The sequence below is a fragment of the Brachionichthys hirsutus genome, unplaced genomic scaffold (assembly GCF_040956055.1).
Source record: "Brachionichthys hirsutus isolate HB-005 unplaced genomic scaffold, CSIRO-AGI_Bhir_v1 contig_1420, whole genome shotgun sequence".
In the NCBI taxonomy this organism is placed as follows: domain Eukaryota; kingdom Metazoa; phylum Chordata; class Actinopteri; order Lophiiformes; family Brachionichthyidae; genus Brachionichthys; species Brachionichthys hirsutus.
In genome coordinates this window covers 1-16,653 of record NW_027180413.1, presented here as the reverse complement: position 1 = coordinate 16,653, position 16,653 = coordinate 1, and the positions used below count along the sequence as shown (strand labels likewise).

Sequence of the window (16,653 nt, the reverse complement as noted above, 5' to 3'; positions counted from 1 at the left end):
TGCGTTGCGTTTCCTATAAATGTGTGGCGAGAATGACTTTAATAAATGCGTATACCGTAAATGAGCCTCGGAGACAAAAACGTAGGTGGATATTTGTGCACTACTGGCCTTTGTCCACTAGGTGTCTCTGTTCAGTCAGTGATATAAAAATACCAATGATGGTGCATAGTTTAACAGTAAATACTGAAGAAATGCAAAAAACAAAATATTGCATTATATAGCAAAATTGCTATATAATGGTCTGGCTCTATACAATCAATTACTCTGGATTATTAATTATACATTTAATGGGGGGCAGCAAATGATCTGTGGATAAGTAGGAAGTTATTTAACTCTCAACCCGCTAACATACCACTCACCGATTGGCTGGGTCGTTCAAGAACGCGGAAGTGACGTAGTCAGGTCCATCCAGGGTTACTCTGGTATATTTACAGAAGAAGCCTGTCAACCCGGAGCCGCCGCTGAAGTGCAGCGACCTCCGCGGGACCAGCTCGAGTCATGGCCCGCTTGCCTTCGCCCCTGTCGTGTCTGCAGACGGCGAGCGTCGTCTATAATGTGTTGCACGGCTTGCGGCAGCGAACGTCCGTGTCTCGTGTTGTATGGAAACGGGATTTCGGCGCCGCTGTTCGGGGTGTCGGTAAACTCCTGTCACATCAACGCAGAGCCGCAAACCACGCGGCGTGTGTTCGTAGCAGCTCGGCGGACGGGCGAGGCGTGGCGGACAGGCTGTGGTCTGTTTATAAGGAGACCAAGAGGGAGACTGAAGGTAGGGCTCGGGGCTCGCTGCTAAAGAAACAACTGTTGTGCTGTAATTGTAATCCAGATGTTTCCATTCATGCCTCGGAGGGTTTCCTTGTGCTGCACTTTAGCTTTTGATGTGTGATCCTTTATTCCACTCATAAACAGGGCGGACCTGGAACAGCCCAGTGCAGCGGCCCTTCCAGGAATCCTGCTTTCTGTCTGACTCCCAAATATTGGTGATGTTAAATGTGAATGAAATCTTAACCTTCGTTAACCTCCGATGTTTCCCTTTCTCTTTTTAGATTTGATTCCGGTCATATCGACCAACTCGGTCAACCCGGACACCATCTTTGCCAACAATGAGATGAGCCTGCGAGACATTGAGATCTACGGTTTCGACTACGACTACACCCTGGCCTTCTACTCACGGCACCTCCACACGCTCATCTTCAACATAGCGCGGGACATCCTCGTCACGAAGCACAGGGTGCAGCACTTAAAAACACGCTCTAGTCAGGAATTAATTATAACGTACTCGGGCACGAAAAAGAAAGTACGCACAATCCTGTGTTCCCTTTAATGATTGTCCTTTAAAAACTGATTTTATCAGAGATGCAGAGATATGGCCTCCAGCTACAGTGTATTCCACTCGAAAATAAATTCCCCCTAAATATAGTTTCATTGAGATCTAAAGCCTTGCTGCTCTGTTCTCCTTTCATAAATCAGTATCCGGAGGACCTGCGAAAGTACGAGTACATTCCAAATTTTGCTGTAAGAGGACTTCATTACGACGTTCAGAAAGTAAGTGTGTCTACATTTATGTAACGCAGAGACTGACGGCGGCTTCCCATCATGCATCACGTGCACTGCGGGCTCGCTGTGAGGAGGGTCTTTGGTAGAAACGTTGACTGATTTGTGACAGGCACTGCTGATGAAGATAGACGCTTTTCACTACATCCAGCTGGGAACTGTCTACAGGTATCTGTGCTCCAGAATACTGGCTGTAAACACAATATAGCAAATCAAATCCTGACAAATTGTGTTGGTAAAAAGAATGTTTATTTACACAATTACTATAGTTACCTCTGCGATTTGCTTTAAAGTGGTTTCTCTTGCATTGTCTAAGGAGCCAGTTTTGTCTTTTCTGCAGGGGTCTTCAGCCGGTTCCCGATGAGGAAGTCATCGCCATGTACGACGGCTGCCACGTACCTCTTGAGATCATGAGTGACTTCTATGGCAAGGTAGCGGCAGTTTCCCCCTTCGTATCCATGACGACACCAAAGGAATATAAAAATGCTAATCCTTTGTGCCCGCAGAGCTCCCACGGCCACACCATGAAGCAGTTCATGGACATTTTCTCGCTGCCCGAGATGACGCTTCTGTCCTGTGTCAGCGACTTCTTCATGAGACACAACATCGACTATGAGCCCGTCCATCTCTACAAAGACGTCAAGGTAATGGTTTAACGAATCGGCCATTTCTCCAACAGTCTGGTGAATCGGTAGCGTCTCCCGATTATTATGAGTCGCGTTCTGTTAAATCTTCCAGCGGATAATGTGCATCGGTTTATAAAGGCCAAAGATTTGAGTTTTCAGTGTGAGACTTAATTTTAGCTCCGATAATGGGTCTAATTTTAGTCGAGCAAGCCCACCTCTAGCCATCTGTGTCTGTTCTGTGGTTGTTGTGCTGCTTCACAGGGAGATGACTGTGCCCCCCCCCCCCCCCCCCCCACACACACACTGTTGACAGCTGTCTTGCTGGTCCTGTCTATTCAGTGTGGCGCTGCAGCGTTCTTGACTGATCGCTGTCATTAAGAGCCCTCACACGCACTTCTCTGTTCCACGAGTGCCTCTCGTATCTGCTCAAGGACACCACATGCAATGTTCTTCTTCCTGCCAAGCCTGATTTATTATTCAGCAGTAGACCTCTGGTTTTGCTTATGTTTCTTTTGACTTCTGTGAACATCCAATAATCATTGCACATGATAAACTACCTTTTAAATGCACAACCTTCCAAGGCCGAGTTTTTTTTCATATATATATATATGAAAGCACTAGTTGCACTGTGAAAACTTTCCATGTCAACAATGCAACAAACTCCAGGCCCTGAATTCCTGATATTCCATTTGTATTCAGAGATGTACTTCTATGTGCCTCCAAGTGAAAAGTAATACACAGAGCAAACTGATGCTACTGGAGCTGAATGCTAACGTTGTGTTGCTGAAGTCTTCCCCTTTTCCTCGTCACAGGAAGCCATTAGAGATGTTCATGTAACGGGCATCATGTACCGTGCTGTGGAGGCAGACATTGGTAATATTCTTTCGCTCGTGTGATCTTTTTCAGATGCCGTAAACAAATTACGCAGCCAATAATGTTGAGATCATGAATTCCATACTCTAAGCAGCGTATTATGTCGGTGGCATCCATCCCTCCCACTCCTCCGTTGCTCTCTCTCTCTTTCAGAGAAATACATTTGCTACGGTGAGCAAAGCCACGCTGTGTTGAAGAAGCTGTCAGAGCATGGGAAAAAGATGTTCCTCATTACCAACAGCCCATTTGATTTTGTGTAAGTGTGAATAAACGGCGTTGTGCGCGCGGATGTTGGCAAGATTAATTAAAAACATCAGGTGTCTGTGTTTAATTAGCGCTTACTGTATAATGTACCAACTGTTTACATGGGCAACCAGCTACCCGCTGCAGGTGTTTCTTTTGTTATTGTAAATTATTTAATTTTAACCTTTTTAGAAAGAGATCACCCGTAGGAAGCAGCTATCCAACATCAAGAGAATATTTCATCAAAGCTTCAGGACTCTGGAAAAAAAAAAGTACATGCACGCATGAGTGGGCACAATATGTGCTTTCCATTTTGCCAAGATAAAATAAAATAAAAAGAACCCAGTAGTGAAGAGAGAAATCTGCATCCATGCCTGGATTCACCTCAGAATTCGATGACGCACAAATCCTCCCTCACACAAGATTTCATCAAAATCGAACTAATCAAACTTGTAATTACGCAACTTCCTCCAGATAAATAGTCGTCAGACATCGATCAAACCTTTTGTCATTTTGCGCTCCCATGCTGCAGTTTTTTCAGTCCTCTTTTTTTGTTCAGATATCTGCTGAAATTCTTTTAGCAAACCTTGCATATCGAAAAGGTAAATTGGTCAAAGCTTTGATATTTCAGTGCACAGAGAGCCCCCAGCTTTTTGAAGTTGTACTTGCACTTGCATTATTACATTTTCAAACTAGCATTGCACCAGATGGGCTTGTCTTTATTGGTGTTTCCTTGCTCCTCCCTGGAGCCTCGTGTGCTGCTGACCAGCGAATGTCTTGAATCTGTGTCCGTCTCAGAGACCGAGGAATGAGTTACATCGTAGGGAAGGACTGGATGGACCTGTTTGACGTTGTGATTGTTCAGGCTGACAAACCTGGGTTCTTCAATGACAGGAGAAAGTAAGTCTGTCTCCAGACGCTATGTCAAGTTAACATTAATAGATTAATGCTTCTTTGTGTGCAGATTTTTACAAGAAGCCAAGGTTTGTCTTTGCATATTTTCCCCCAGGCCTTTCAGACGAGTGACAGACAAAGGTGCGTTGCTGTGGGACAGGATTCACAGACTGGATAAGGGGAATATCTATAAGCAGGTGTTGTACCTTAGAAGTACTATTACACTTTTTATGGCACGTTTCCTCCAGATTTTGTGTGTTCGTTTGCTGTAGGGAAACCTTTATGAGTTCCTGAGACTCACCGGCTGGAGAGGATCCAAAGTGCTCTACTTTGGTGATCACATCTATAGCGACTTGGCAGTAAGTACCATCATGGCATAGTACTGAACACACGACCCATTATAACCACACAAAACACTGTGATATGAAGTATTATGAGATGATGGGCAAGTATTTCTGCTTTTATCATGGTCGTTTAAAATGAGCCTTTTGTCCTATGCAACAGTCGACTTCTCTGTATTCTGTCAGGAGGTGCACAAAGTGAGAACTGAAATACAGATTGACTAAAATACCTGTCTGAACAGTTCCTCTTCATGCATTAAATCTCGGTTGAGTTTGATTTGCAGGTATTATAATCGTGTCAGAGTGCCACAAGGCACCACGCCCACTGCTTAAAACCACACTAGTGAATATCACTGCACCCTATCTATCGTTCTCATACCTGTGACCTAGCTGCGCCCCTGTGTGCACAAGACCTTCCCTTTACTGCACGTTGTAACGCGGATATACGAGTGTGTTTGCTCTGCTGTAAACCCGAAGTTTACATCTTTGGCACGTCGCGTATTTAGTTTATATTAGCAAACCATCTTATTATTTCAATTGTTTCATTTGTGACTTTGACCGAAAGGTCCTTTGTCATTTTCCACAGTACAGAAAGCATCGTGCCCTTCTCTGTTTGGGTTCACGGCAGCGTCTCGCGCTCTTGTTTTGTAGGATCTGACATTGAGACACGGCTGGAGGACGGGCGCAATCATCCCTGAGCTGAGGAAGGAAATCAAGATCATGAACACAGAGCAGTACATGCACATGATGGCCTGGTTACAGGCATTGACTCGACTGATTGAGCAGATGCAGGTTAGGGGGGGGGGGAGCTCAAGGAAAATATTTGCGCATCTTTGGTTCCAATTCCAAATATTCATGCTGAACATCCATCCGCTGCGAACAGGTCCGCAGGGATCCAGCGTCTCACGCTGTCGTTGAGGAGTGGAGTCAGGAAAGAGCAGCCATGAGGTAATGAAATAACTACTTTTCCAGTCAAGAGGAATTCTATATTAATATTTTGAAGGACCCCCCCTCTTAATGCGTTTCATTGGCAGGGCGCAGATGAAGGACATCTTCAACTGTCAGTTCGGGAGTCTCTTCCGGACGTATCACAACCCCACCTACTTCTCACGTCGTCTCTCGCGTTTCGCTGACATCTACATGGCCTCCATTAGTTGCCTGCTCAACTACGACCTCCAGCACACGTTTTTCCCACGCCGCACCCCCCTGCAGCACGAGTCTCCCTTCTGGCCCGAGCACAGGCCTGGGGGTATTAGCATCTCCTCGCACTTCGACAGGATCGACTCGGATTAGAGAGAGAGAGAGAGAGAAGACTCCGAAGGTGAAAGTGAGGGTTGAATGGCTTCTTCTGCTGACAAGGCATTGTTTCTCATTTCTGTATGTGTGCGTGAGAGAGAGAGAGAGACTTTGGTAGGATGGTGCAGTCACCTAGACCGACCAATAGGGGGCAGTCATGCACCAATCATAATAAAGCTCTGCAGTATGAATTTCGCACACTGTATATTTTTGCTATTTGTGTCATCGTCACTGCAGCCATGTGTAACTCCAAGAGAAAACCAATGCAGTGAAAATACTGGGAAGCAACTTTTCCTTTGCAAATGTTGTTGCCTTAATATCTTGCTCATACTGCAATGTACAATTTACACTCCTTCATCCTGAAATGCACATTGTGATATCGACTGTACACGTATTTCCTGACATCCCTTTGTTTTTAACTACTTTCACAAAGTGTTGAATGCGGTTGTCATTTTAGACAGTTGAGAAGTGTTATCCCTTAAGAAAAAATATATATAAATAGAGCATCTTCAGCTATATTTAGCGTGAGCGTTGCTGTTTGATCCCTGAAAAGCGGCAGCAGGTTTGGTAGAGTCGTTGCTTGTTTAGAAAAGGTGTGAAATGTTCTCGCGTGTTCTGGGGTGAGATGTTCAATGTAATACTTGTGATGAAGAGCTGGAAACTGAATATTTTAATACGTTAATATGAACTAAAAGGAATTCTGAAACACCGTTGGCCACATTATCGTGTTTTATGCTTTTGTGATTTAAAAATGTGATGTGTATTTTTAGTCAACTATTTATTAAAATTGACCTGGTTTAATGTGTTTGTTTTCGAAGGTGGATGGATGGATGTTGCTGCCGTCCATCCTGAGGGAACATTTTCATCTTCATCGACTGCTTCTATAGGATCAAGTTATGACGTTTCATACTATAAGCAATAAAACGTTTTTCAGGATTTGAAAATGAATTTAAAGAATTAAATAGTCTCCTTAATATCCCTCAACTTTCCAATTACCATTATAGCGTTGGGTTCATTGTCTCTAATCCTTCCAAATCGTGTTACAGACCAACCTCCTATATTGCATGTGGGCTGATCTCGCATCAGGCAACTGAGTGGTTTAACGGGAGGACGTGATCAGATCGTTGCCGCTGCTGCGTCCTGCGCGGAGCAGACTGTCTCACTGCTTTCGGCTGGACTTCATTTCAGCACCATGGACAGCGACAGCACGCCGTGGAGCCGAGGGAAGAGGGGGGGGGGGCGGAGGACGGAGCTCCACGGCGTGCTGTTGCTGTCCATGGTTCTGGACTTGGTTTCAGCACCATGGACAGCAGCAGCACGCCGTGGAGCTCCATCCTCCACCCACCCCCCCTCTTCCCTCGGGTGGGCGACAGCATCATTTCTTCCCTCACGGCCATCAACGCCGTGTTGACCGTTTTTAGCAATGGTCTCGTTGTGACCGTGATTCTGAGGAATCCCTCTCTCCTCCGGCCAATGAACGCTTTCATCCTCAGCCTTCCGACCTCGTGATCGGCCTTGTGCGGCTCCTCGGTTGTCACCATCACTAGGCACACCGAGGCTCTTCCTTTATCGGCCACACAGTCAGCTATGTTGAGAGAGCTGCTTCTGGACTTGTTTTGTTGTCGTTGAGGTTTCATCGTTGGACAACAAAGTCAACACTTTCATCCCTGTTCTGTGTATTGTGGCGTTAAAATGTTGCCACTGATTGATGCTTTTTGAAACTGTCTCTTCATTTAACAGCTCTCGCTAATGCCCTGCTCCTTTCTTCAGAAGAATGATTCAAGTCCTTTGTAATTCAGCGATTAAAAGGAGTCCCACTAGCATTTTTCAGAGCTTTAGTGTTTTCAGTAGAAGAAGTTAACTCCCTTGGCTAAGAGCAACCAGGAGATGCAATAAGAATGTCCAGAACAAGACGGCAAATAGATGCTGAGCCTTTTTCCAATCAGTTTCTCTCTCCTAGGGCTGGTGTCTCTCTGCGTTCCGACCCTGCTAGCCTACAATGTGGCGTGCAAGCCAAGACTAAAGTTGAGCATTCGGAGAAGTGTGATTGGGTTAATGTTAGTTTGGACTTTCTCCTTGTTTTGGACTGTGACTTATTTATTTGGGCGATGCTCCTATTGGCCCGAGGACATCCAGACCTCTTGCTCTCTGGCCTGGGAGGAGAGGTCATGGCACGAACTGCCTGTAACTGAACAGGAGTGTGGAGCCTCAGGGTGGGCCCTGCAGCCAGAAGCAGAATGACCACGCCATCAACTCCGTCCTGGCTGTGATGGTAGCCTTTGTTGTCTGCTGGTTGCCCTACACAGTATTATCAGTGGTGGTGGTCATCAGTCCAGAGCTCTACTTTGCTAAGATCTGCCGGGTACCCATTATCTACTTCCTTTCCAACAAGCAGGTGAGCTGCTAAATTTTAATCTGCTGACTCCCGAGTGTTCGCAAAGGTAGAAAGCACAAGGAAAAACGCATTTGTCTTTCCTGGTTATGTTTCTGTGTGTTTTCATTCCCCTCAGTTCCGTAACGCCGCTCTGGAGGCGCCATCGTACCGCGCCACTACATTCCCCATATCGCCACCAAAGTCGGCATCAGCCTGCGCTCCTTGAACAGGAGGAGCTGGCGTGCGAACACACACAGCGAGGTGTTGCCTTTTGCGTGCAAAAAATGCAAGATGCTGCCACGATTCATCGAGTATGCTGACCTGCAAATATTCCTGTCTTCGCTCGATCCCAACAAAATGGTAAAAATGCTTTTAAAAGCTGATATGTAGAGGGTGAACAACATAAGTGGAAACCGTCACACAGTATTACAATCCAATCCAATACCAGCAAAAAGTGCTTATTTTGCTTATTTCTTCATGAGGTTGTGTCGGAGACGAGCCGATTCATCTCCTTTTGAGATGCATTTAGTTAATTCTGCGTTAAATAACTCATGCTATACCGACCACAGTAACATAACTATGGTGCATTTGCTGCACAAACCTTCTGAAGGACACAGCTGGTGCATTTAAGGACGGCATTTTAATTGAAGTTCATGTCGGCACCCATAGAAATGCGCAGACATATATTCCTAGATGACATAGAGTTAATCAAACTTGGAAGAGGAACTACAACACCAAATAAGTTATCATTGTTCAAATTGCATTTGATTAAATGCATACTGTACAGATATTTAATGTCCAAAATTTGAGGATCTGACATAAGACCTTTGTTTTTTACTTAAAGTAACTTTAAAAAAAGGGGGAAAAGAATCTGTAAAACTACTTGAGAAAGTGTTGTTTGGCAAGATTGATGAAAATGTTCATCGGAATTCAATTTTTTTTTTAATGCCTCATCATTTCTACTGAGGCTGTTTGCTTATCGTGTTGCCTCAGTTGACGGCATGCTAAAATCCCCAGACAAGAGGGTTTGTTTGGTATTTCTTATGCAAGGCATTTGATGAGTCTAATACGCAGGATGGTCAGGAGGAAACTGTATTGTGTTGATCTAATCCCAGATTTGCCGTAGTCTATAAGCTTGTACATTTGAAGCAAAGAACATTTCACACTTTATCTCCAAACAGGATTACAAGATGTACTTCCATAATCCAGCAGCATGGTTCCTGTTATTCCCTGAGCCATTTCAACAACTCCCCCAGTCAGCCACTGATATGTTTGATGCAAAGGGTTTAACCTTTGTGCAGTGCTACATTATATATAAGGCTGCATATTTAATGTATCAGAAAGTTGAAAGAATTAGAATCATCAGATTTAAGTCCCTGGCTCATTTGTGGAAGCAAAAGTGTCTCTTTTCAACCCCCCCATCCCCCCCCCCCCCCCCCCCCCCCCCATTTGTCTATGCTGTGAACAACCAGCACCGTTTTTAATGAATGTGAACACAGAAGATTCCCAGGTGACCCGCTGCTGTTGTGGAGTGATAATGAAAAGGGCGGGTTCTTTGATGCAATTTATCCGAGATCAGGTTCACACCATAACAAGATCTATACATGGAGAATCTCGGATTTATTGCGTGCTAGGTCAGCATAGAGAAAAATGAAGCTGTGGCACTGATGGTGACTCTTTGAACCTGGAGATGAGAGGCGAACATACTCTTCAATGGGACTTTGGGAATGCCACTGATTGGGAGAGATGCATCGACATCACCTCCGTGGTGGCAAACGGATTGATTTTGTCGATAACTTCTGTTGTGGGAATTGCGGCAAATATTTTTGTTATTCTGGCAGTCTGTCTCCAAAAATCGCTGCAAACTTCAATGAACGCCCTGGTGGTCAATCTGGCAGTTATAGACGCTCTGAGATGCTTAATCGACTGCCCCGTTCTGCTGTCCATCGTCGTGACTGTGTATCAAAGGGGACATGTGGACGAGCTGATCTGTGACTCACAAGTGGCCTCGTTCTCTTTCAGCTGCTGCATCCAGCTGTTGACGCTGTCCTGCATCAGCGCAGAGAGACACCAGGCAATTGCACGACCTTTCAAGACCACTCAGCGTCGACAAAGGATTATGGCAGTGATTACTCTCACGTGGATGCTTGCGTTTGTGGTAGCTGGATTTAGTCTGATATTTCTGAAGGACTCTCCCATTAAATGTGAAATGTAAAGGATCGCAGAGAGAAACGTCGCTCTCCTACGACACTATTGGCAATCACGTACTGTTTCCACTTTGGGTTGTTTGTTTTGTTATTGTCATTGGATTCTACACTAGCATATTTGCGCTTGTGAAGTCACACAATTGTAAAATATTTGACAAAGGTACTTTTCGTCCTTTGAAAACCGACAAAGCAGAGGATAAGCAGGAGATTGGAGAAACCACAGCTGTGGAAAATGGACATGAAAAACCAGAGCCAGATCAGACCTTGAGCAAAAGTGCTGCTCAGGCGGAACCGGGGACAAAAGCAGATCCAAACTCATCCAAGAAAGATTCTACAGCTGCTGTGCTTCCCTCAGCAGAAGCTGTGCAATGTTTCTCTGTCGGTTCAGGAAGCAGCACAGAATCCAAAACGGTATTGAAGATGACCGTTTTGGAAGAAGAAGAAGAAGGAGAACTCTTTCAAAACAGAGCTGCCCAATCCCAGTGTCAGGACAGTTGGAGCAAATCCATCAAATGCTAAGTGCTCGACCATAAAGGTGCCCTTGTGCAGCGGGTTCGCCAAGGAGAAGCATTCCAAAGAGGGGCCAAAAATCAACAAAGCACCATCTGAAAAGAAAGAGAGCCCGCCGCGAGCTCAGTCATCTATGCAATTAGAAAAGCCTGAAACTCCTTCTGCGTTCCTGATTGAACCAAAGCAAGAAGAGAAAACCAACGGAGGAGGATCGCCGCCTGTTGCTGCAGGCGACCCAGCGTCCTCATTACCTCCAGTTTCAAACAATATCCCTAAAACGGATGTGGAGGTGGAGGGAGCTGTTTGCATGCTGCCTTCAAAAGCAAGGCGAGAGAGAGCAAGCAAAAAGAAGGAGAGTAAGATGGCTAAGCGTGCAGGATGCATAATCTTAACTTTCCTTTTATTTTGGCTGCCACTCATCACAACCATCCTGGTGAATTTTGCCGTTCACAAGAACAAGAAGCCACAGGTAAGACGTTGTGGCCTCATTCGCATTTTATGTGTCAACAGCTGAAGATGTTCTAAGTTGATTTAAAAAAATAAAAAAAGAAGTCTACCCAATGCATTTTTTATTTTCAGATACCAATCATCCATGGTGTGGAGATTCAGTCTCTGTCGCCTGCATGACATCGCTCAGCGACCCAATAATATACGCCGCAGTGAACTGTCAGTTTTTAACAGAGTTTTATCGTCTTAAAAACAGGCTGCAGTCCACATTCAACAAGAAATTATAGCACGTCCCGCTCTGGCCATCTTTGAGTTGTAATTTACATTCTAACTAAATTAGGAAATTGATATAATTTGCACTCATTGCTCAGTTATTAAATAAACTGAAGCCTGGATGTCAAAATGTGAATATTTATTTGATTATGTAGGATGCTTATAATTTTTTATGTGGGTGTATTGTTGTATTAGACTGTATGTTGGCTGACATCAATACAGGCAGAAGAGCCACATGCTGTGAGAGGCAGCCTGGACTGATGCAATCAACTCAGCGGGAGGACAATGCTGAGACTCTGTCAAGCAATCACGGAGGCCTGCTCGTCTCCTGGGACCCCGCAGTGAGGACGCACCACTGGGCCGCTCAGGTCCACACACGTCCTCCAGCAGGACCTAATTATTATCTCTTCCCATTATTAGTGAAGCACAATAAAGGAAAAATGTTCTGAAATCCATGTAAATGTGTTCTAGGTTTAAAAAAAAAAAAAAAGAGATTGGTCATTAAATGGATGTCACAGTAGAGCTACCGTATTTAATCTATCCACTGCAGCAAAATGCACAATGTGTGAATATTCTGCGCTTTTCCTTAACTCTTATTTACCTACTGTATGTAGTTCGTGACAAGATTTGTGTTTCATTAAAAGTAAAGTGTTGCAGAATTGACATCGTGACACACCAGTCTCAATTTGACTGAGAAACCAACAAGACGCAGAGACGTACTTTTTAATCCAACAGAATTCTGCAATGACAGCATGCAAATCCTTAATTCAACCAGGGAACAGACAGAAATAGTTTCTCAACAATTGGCAACTTAAAATGCAGTTGATAAAGATCTGAGATATTTACAATATGAAAAATGTACAAAATGGCCTTTAAACACAGTGAAATCTACCAAGTCTCGCTTATGGATATTATAATTTAAGAGGAACTCAATGGAGTCGATGTTCTGCACGCTCTCAAAAGGGTTTCCTGCTCAATACTATGTAAACATTAGGGATCGTATTAGTTAAGTGTTCTGGAGAACGTTCACTGATATTCCTACCTTGTGACCTAACTAATATGCACCCTGTTCTCGATATCAATTCATTATTGACGATGGATTCCACATAGATCAGGATCAGGATCAGATATGTAAGTCAACACAAAGTCTGTCGTTTCAACTTTCACTGTCACGTTTCATAAACATGTCAGAATGCGTCGTCTATTTGACTCATCAAGCGATGGCACCAACCAGCTAATGAGTCGGTTCATAAATGTTCATAAAAGCTATCCATTCCAGCAGATGCATGTTTTTACAAGAGCAAGGGGGGGTATTTGAAACCAGCAAATTTCAAAACTGGGCGGTAAGCAAAGGGAATGTTTCTAAGCAGATGGATTTATTATTCACAAAGATGATCCGTTGATGAATATGTGTGCTTTATCATCACAGGCTGTCAAGAGTGACCTTTAAACACCTGCCTTTCCTCCTTTCATTCATTTGACGACAAATACGGCTACATTACATATTCAAAAATATACTTTTTTTCCCCCTCAGTATTTTTAGGCAACAACATATAATCACGCAATCATCCAAACTCTTCCTCGCTCTGCTGTGCTTAATGGAGAAAGATCTGCTGGTTTGCTTTTATTTCCAAGGCAGTCGTCCATTCATAATTTAATACCATGCAGAGATTGACATCAGATGAGATCACTACTTCAAAAAAAAAAACCCAGACGTCTGCTAATCTGATAATCCCTCTAGATTATGGCAGGTTGATGCTCAGTGGTCCCTCTCCTCAGCATCTGGTGCTTACAGTTAACTGATCAGATAGGCATGACATCTACAAGGCAGATACTCGGACAATGTTGCTTTGAGAGTACGTGGTGGTGGTGGAGCCGTGCCCGTCTGATGAGGTCACCACTGGGGCAGATAGGCTGACCATGGAGGGGGTGATGTAAGGATCGTCACATTTCAAGGGCACAGTCTCATCGAGTTTGGCGTTCAGGCTGGAGCGGCTATAAAAGAAAAAATCAGGATGAAAGAGAGTGAGAGGCCTGACCTTGTGTCGCTGAATTACAAGGAGTTTTGAGCAACCGTGCTTTGGTTTGGTATATTTCAGCTTTTAGTGTGGAAAACAGTGTCTTTATTTTCCACTGCACACACGGAAAGATGGAGACACCAGCATTTATGTCATAAATGAGGCGATCTTGACGTGGCTCATCTTTACAAACACGATATGAATACATGTCTATTTTTGTATGTTTTAATGATACAGTATGTAAAATTAATTAAAATAAATACCACACCCAGCAGCCCCAGATTAATCGGGACACTGTCTCTCGAAGAAAATGTTGCTCAACTGAATGCAGCTTCATTTGTGTGGCACCTTTCATGGAGACATAGAGCAAGGCTGAAAACATGGTCAGAGACCCCCCCCCCCCCCTGCCCCTCAAAATAGAAAACGAAAACAAATGCAAAGAGCAAAGCCTGAAAATATCAAAATCAATAAAAGTTAGTCAAACTCAGCAGTTGAAAAGACAAAAAAATATTAAAAGAACAAAACAAATGCTATATTACTCCAAATTAATGGTCATGAATATCCTATTAAAGACACTGAGAGTGCTCGCTGTTCTAATATCAAGTGGCAGTTTAGGAGCATAAAGAGAGAATGCACTCTCGAAGGTATTTTAATGGGGCACACGAGGAACGTTTTAAAGAAATGCTGAGGAGACCTTGGCGATCCAGATGGAACAGTAAATGAAAGAAATCCTTTTAGAGAAGGGCCATTGAAACCTTTATAAACAACTGAAAGAGCATTGCAGTAAAAAAGAAACAGGTAGAAAGTGTAGTTTCTCGGGCAGTGAGGTAATGAAATCCTGAACTTGATGTAATTCTGTTATTGACATTTTAGACACACCAGTATAAAGGGCGTATTTCAGCATTACTCTGAGTTTCAATAAAAAGTCAGCGTTTCTAATAAAAACCCTTTTTTAACTGTGAAATGTAATTTGAATTTGAGTCGGAAATTCGCGGCACTCGTTTTAGCCCGTTTGCCGAGGCTGCTTGTCTGTTGCTGCAGTGGGCTCTGTTAAAAAAAAATGCTCCTCATTTAACTTAAAAAAAAAAAGAATCCTGCATTAACGTCCGTCAGACGGGAAGTGAGAGAAGGCTGTGCACGTTGTTCATTTGGTGAGGCAAAGCAAGATGTGCAGTGTACCAGCAGAAAAATGGTAATTGACCTGGGGATGATTAATGAAGCTTAAAAATGAGATTTCATGTAATAAAAGCACAACTGGCCCCAGTATCACAAGCCTCGGATATACCAGAGCCAAAGCTGATAAAAAAATAAAAAAAACACAGTTAAATAAGACTAGAAACAGGCTAATAACACGAGAACCCTCAATTCAGCTCAATTGTTTTCCAGTTGTTCTTATAGCACGAACAGAAGGATTCCATTAACTCTCAATGTATTAAGTTGGAAAAGCAATTATCGGAGAATAATAACCTCAAAGAAAGGGTAAACTAATCCAAAGATATCCGCAGATAAACACCAGAAGGTTGGCGCTAAGTGGGTGAAGAGCTGCTTTCAGGCTATTACCTGTAATGTTAAAACAACATACAGCCATTGTAGAGGGCCAGCGAAAACCACGCGAAATGTACACCAAAATGTACATTCAAAAAAGATGACGATACATTTTTAACACACTAAATAAATGAAGGATTTTAAGCCTTACAGGAGACATATTATGAAAAACTCACTTTTCCCATGTTTCTACACGACTATTATGCTGGTTTTGGATCACTACCAACCCAAAAACAGCTAAATAAACCATCAAGTGAATCCTGCATAGTTTCCATAGTTCTGTAATCACCTCCTGAAACGCGTCTGTCAGAAATCTCGCCCCCTGTGATGTCACATTGAGCGAACGTGCACATGCATGTGCATTCATTGCGTGCACGCAGCTGCGCTCATACACGCAATGAACTTAGTTTCAGTTTGGTTTTCAGAGGCTTTTCTGACAGAGCTGTTTGAGACAGAAAAGAGGGACGCTGTCTGCTATTTTGTCAAAAACCTCTACAGATATTTCATACAAGTGTCTGGGAACTGCGATACCTTGTGGAAAAAGAGTATAATATTTAACTTGAAGTGAAGGATGTGAAATTTATGTGAGTCGCAGCGCAAAATGTGCCTAAAAATCAAATGTAAACGTCCCTTAATTTGTGATTTAATTTTCCAGGCAGGAATTAAAATCGAGTTTCCACTCTTATAGGACAGAATCAATTGTGTTGCGTTGTGTTGTTGAGCTCTGGCGACAGGAGAGCGAGGCTTGTGAGACTACCTGTTGACCACTGGCCTCTCCCGTATCTGTATGGTGCTGAGTTCCTGGTTGTTTGTGCTGGGCAAGCTGAAGCTGCTCTTCTTCCTGTGACGCCGGGAGCAACACGAGCTGAGCCCGTGTGGGGACGAGGACAGCGAGGACCCCCGGGAGCCCGATTTGTTCATCACAGAGATCTCCATGCAGTTGGACTGAAACGTCTGCTCATCAACAAACTCGTGGTTCTGCAAAAAATGAATGTGGTGGGAAAACATTGCTCATTAATCATCGCTCTTATTACATTGACGGGTAACGTTTTTACAGTGCAGGCTAAGCAGGCTGAACAGAATCCACAGCAGAAGAAAAAAAAAAGGTTAATAATTGGAAAATGAATCATCACGGCAAATGGAAATGCATTGGCCCAGATGCCCACATTAAGTGCCATCTGTGAAAACATTCACGACTGCTATCACTGTGACAAACGAGCCGGACCTGAAGGTCAGGCGCCTCGTCTGTTTGAAGCTCTGCCAGCAGGTGGCGCAGTGATGCCACTCAGGAACTGCTGCCGTGCCCCTGCGTCCTTCCTTGCGTGATCACTCCGGCCTCATCCATTAATAATGCACACTATAAGAAGAACGCGATGAGGGCAATGTGCTCTTGCATCTGAATGGTGCGGTGCCTTAATGGAGGTTTAGCCCGCATGGCTGGCACGCTCTATATTA

General features: G+C 43.9%; 2 protein-coding genes and 1 pseudogene across 2 annotated transcripts; all 3 read left to right on the top strand.

Moving 5' to 3' along the window:
• Window positions 1-498: 498 nt before the first annotated feature.
• On the top strand, window positions 499-5,821 carry LOC137914772 (5'-nucleotidase domain-containing protein 3-like). The gene is made up of 14 exons (XM_068758266.1): window positions 499-766; window positions 1,044-1,228; window positions 1,468-1,542; window positions 1,664-1,719; window positions 1,892-1,982; window positions 2,058-2,195; window positions 2,990-3,050; window positions 3,204-3,306; window positions 4,092-4,193; window positions 4,303-4,384; window positions 4,460-4,546; window positions 5,180-5,320; window positions 5,412-5,476; window positions 5,563-5,821. The coding sequence occupies exons 1-14, from the start codon at window positions 499-501 to the stop codon at window positions 5,819-5,821; spliced, it is 1,713 nt and encodes a 570-aa protein (XP_068614367.1).
• Window positions 5,822-7,126: 1,305 nt separating this feature from the next.
• On the top strand, window positions 7,127-8,424 carry LOC137914771 (pinopsin-like; annotated as a pseudogene).
• A 1,464-nt stretch (window positions 8,425-9,888) lies between these two features.
• Window positions 9,889-10,924, top strand: LOC137914770 (D(2) dopamine receptor A-like). Its single transcript, XM_068758265.1, is given in 2 exon segments — window positions 9,889-10,398; window positions 10,400-10,924. Coding segments are annotated over 2 exon segments (1,035 nt in total).
• The last annotated feature ends 5,729 nt before the right edge of the window (window positions 10,925-16,653 follow it).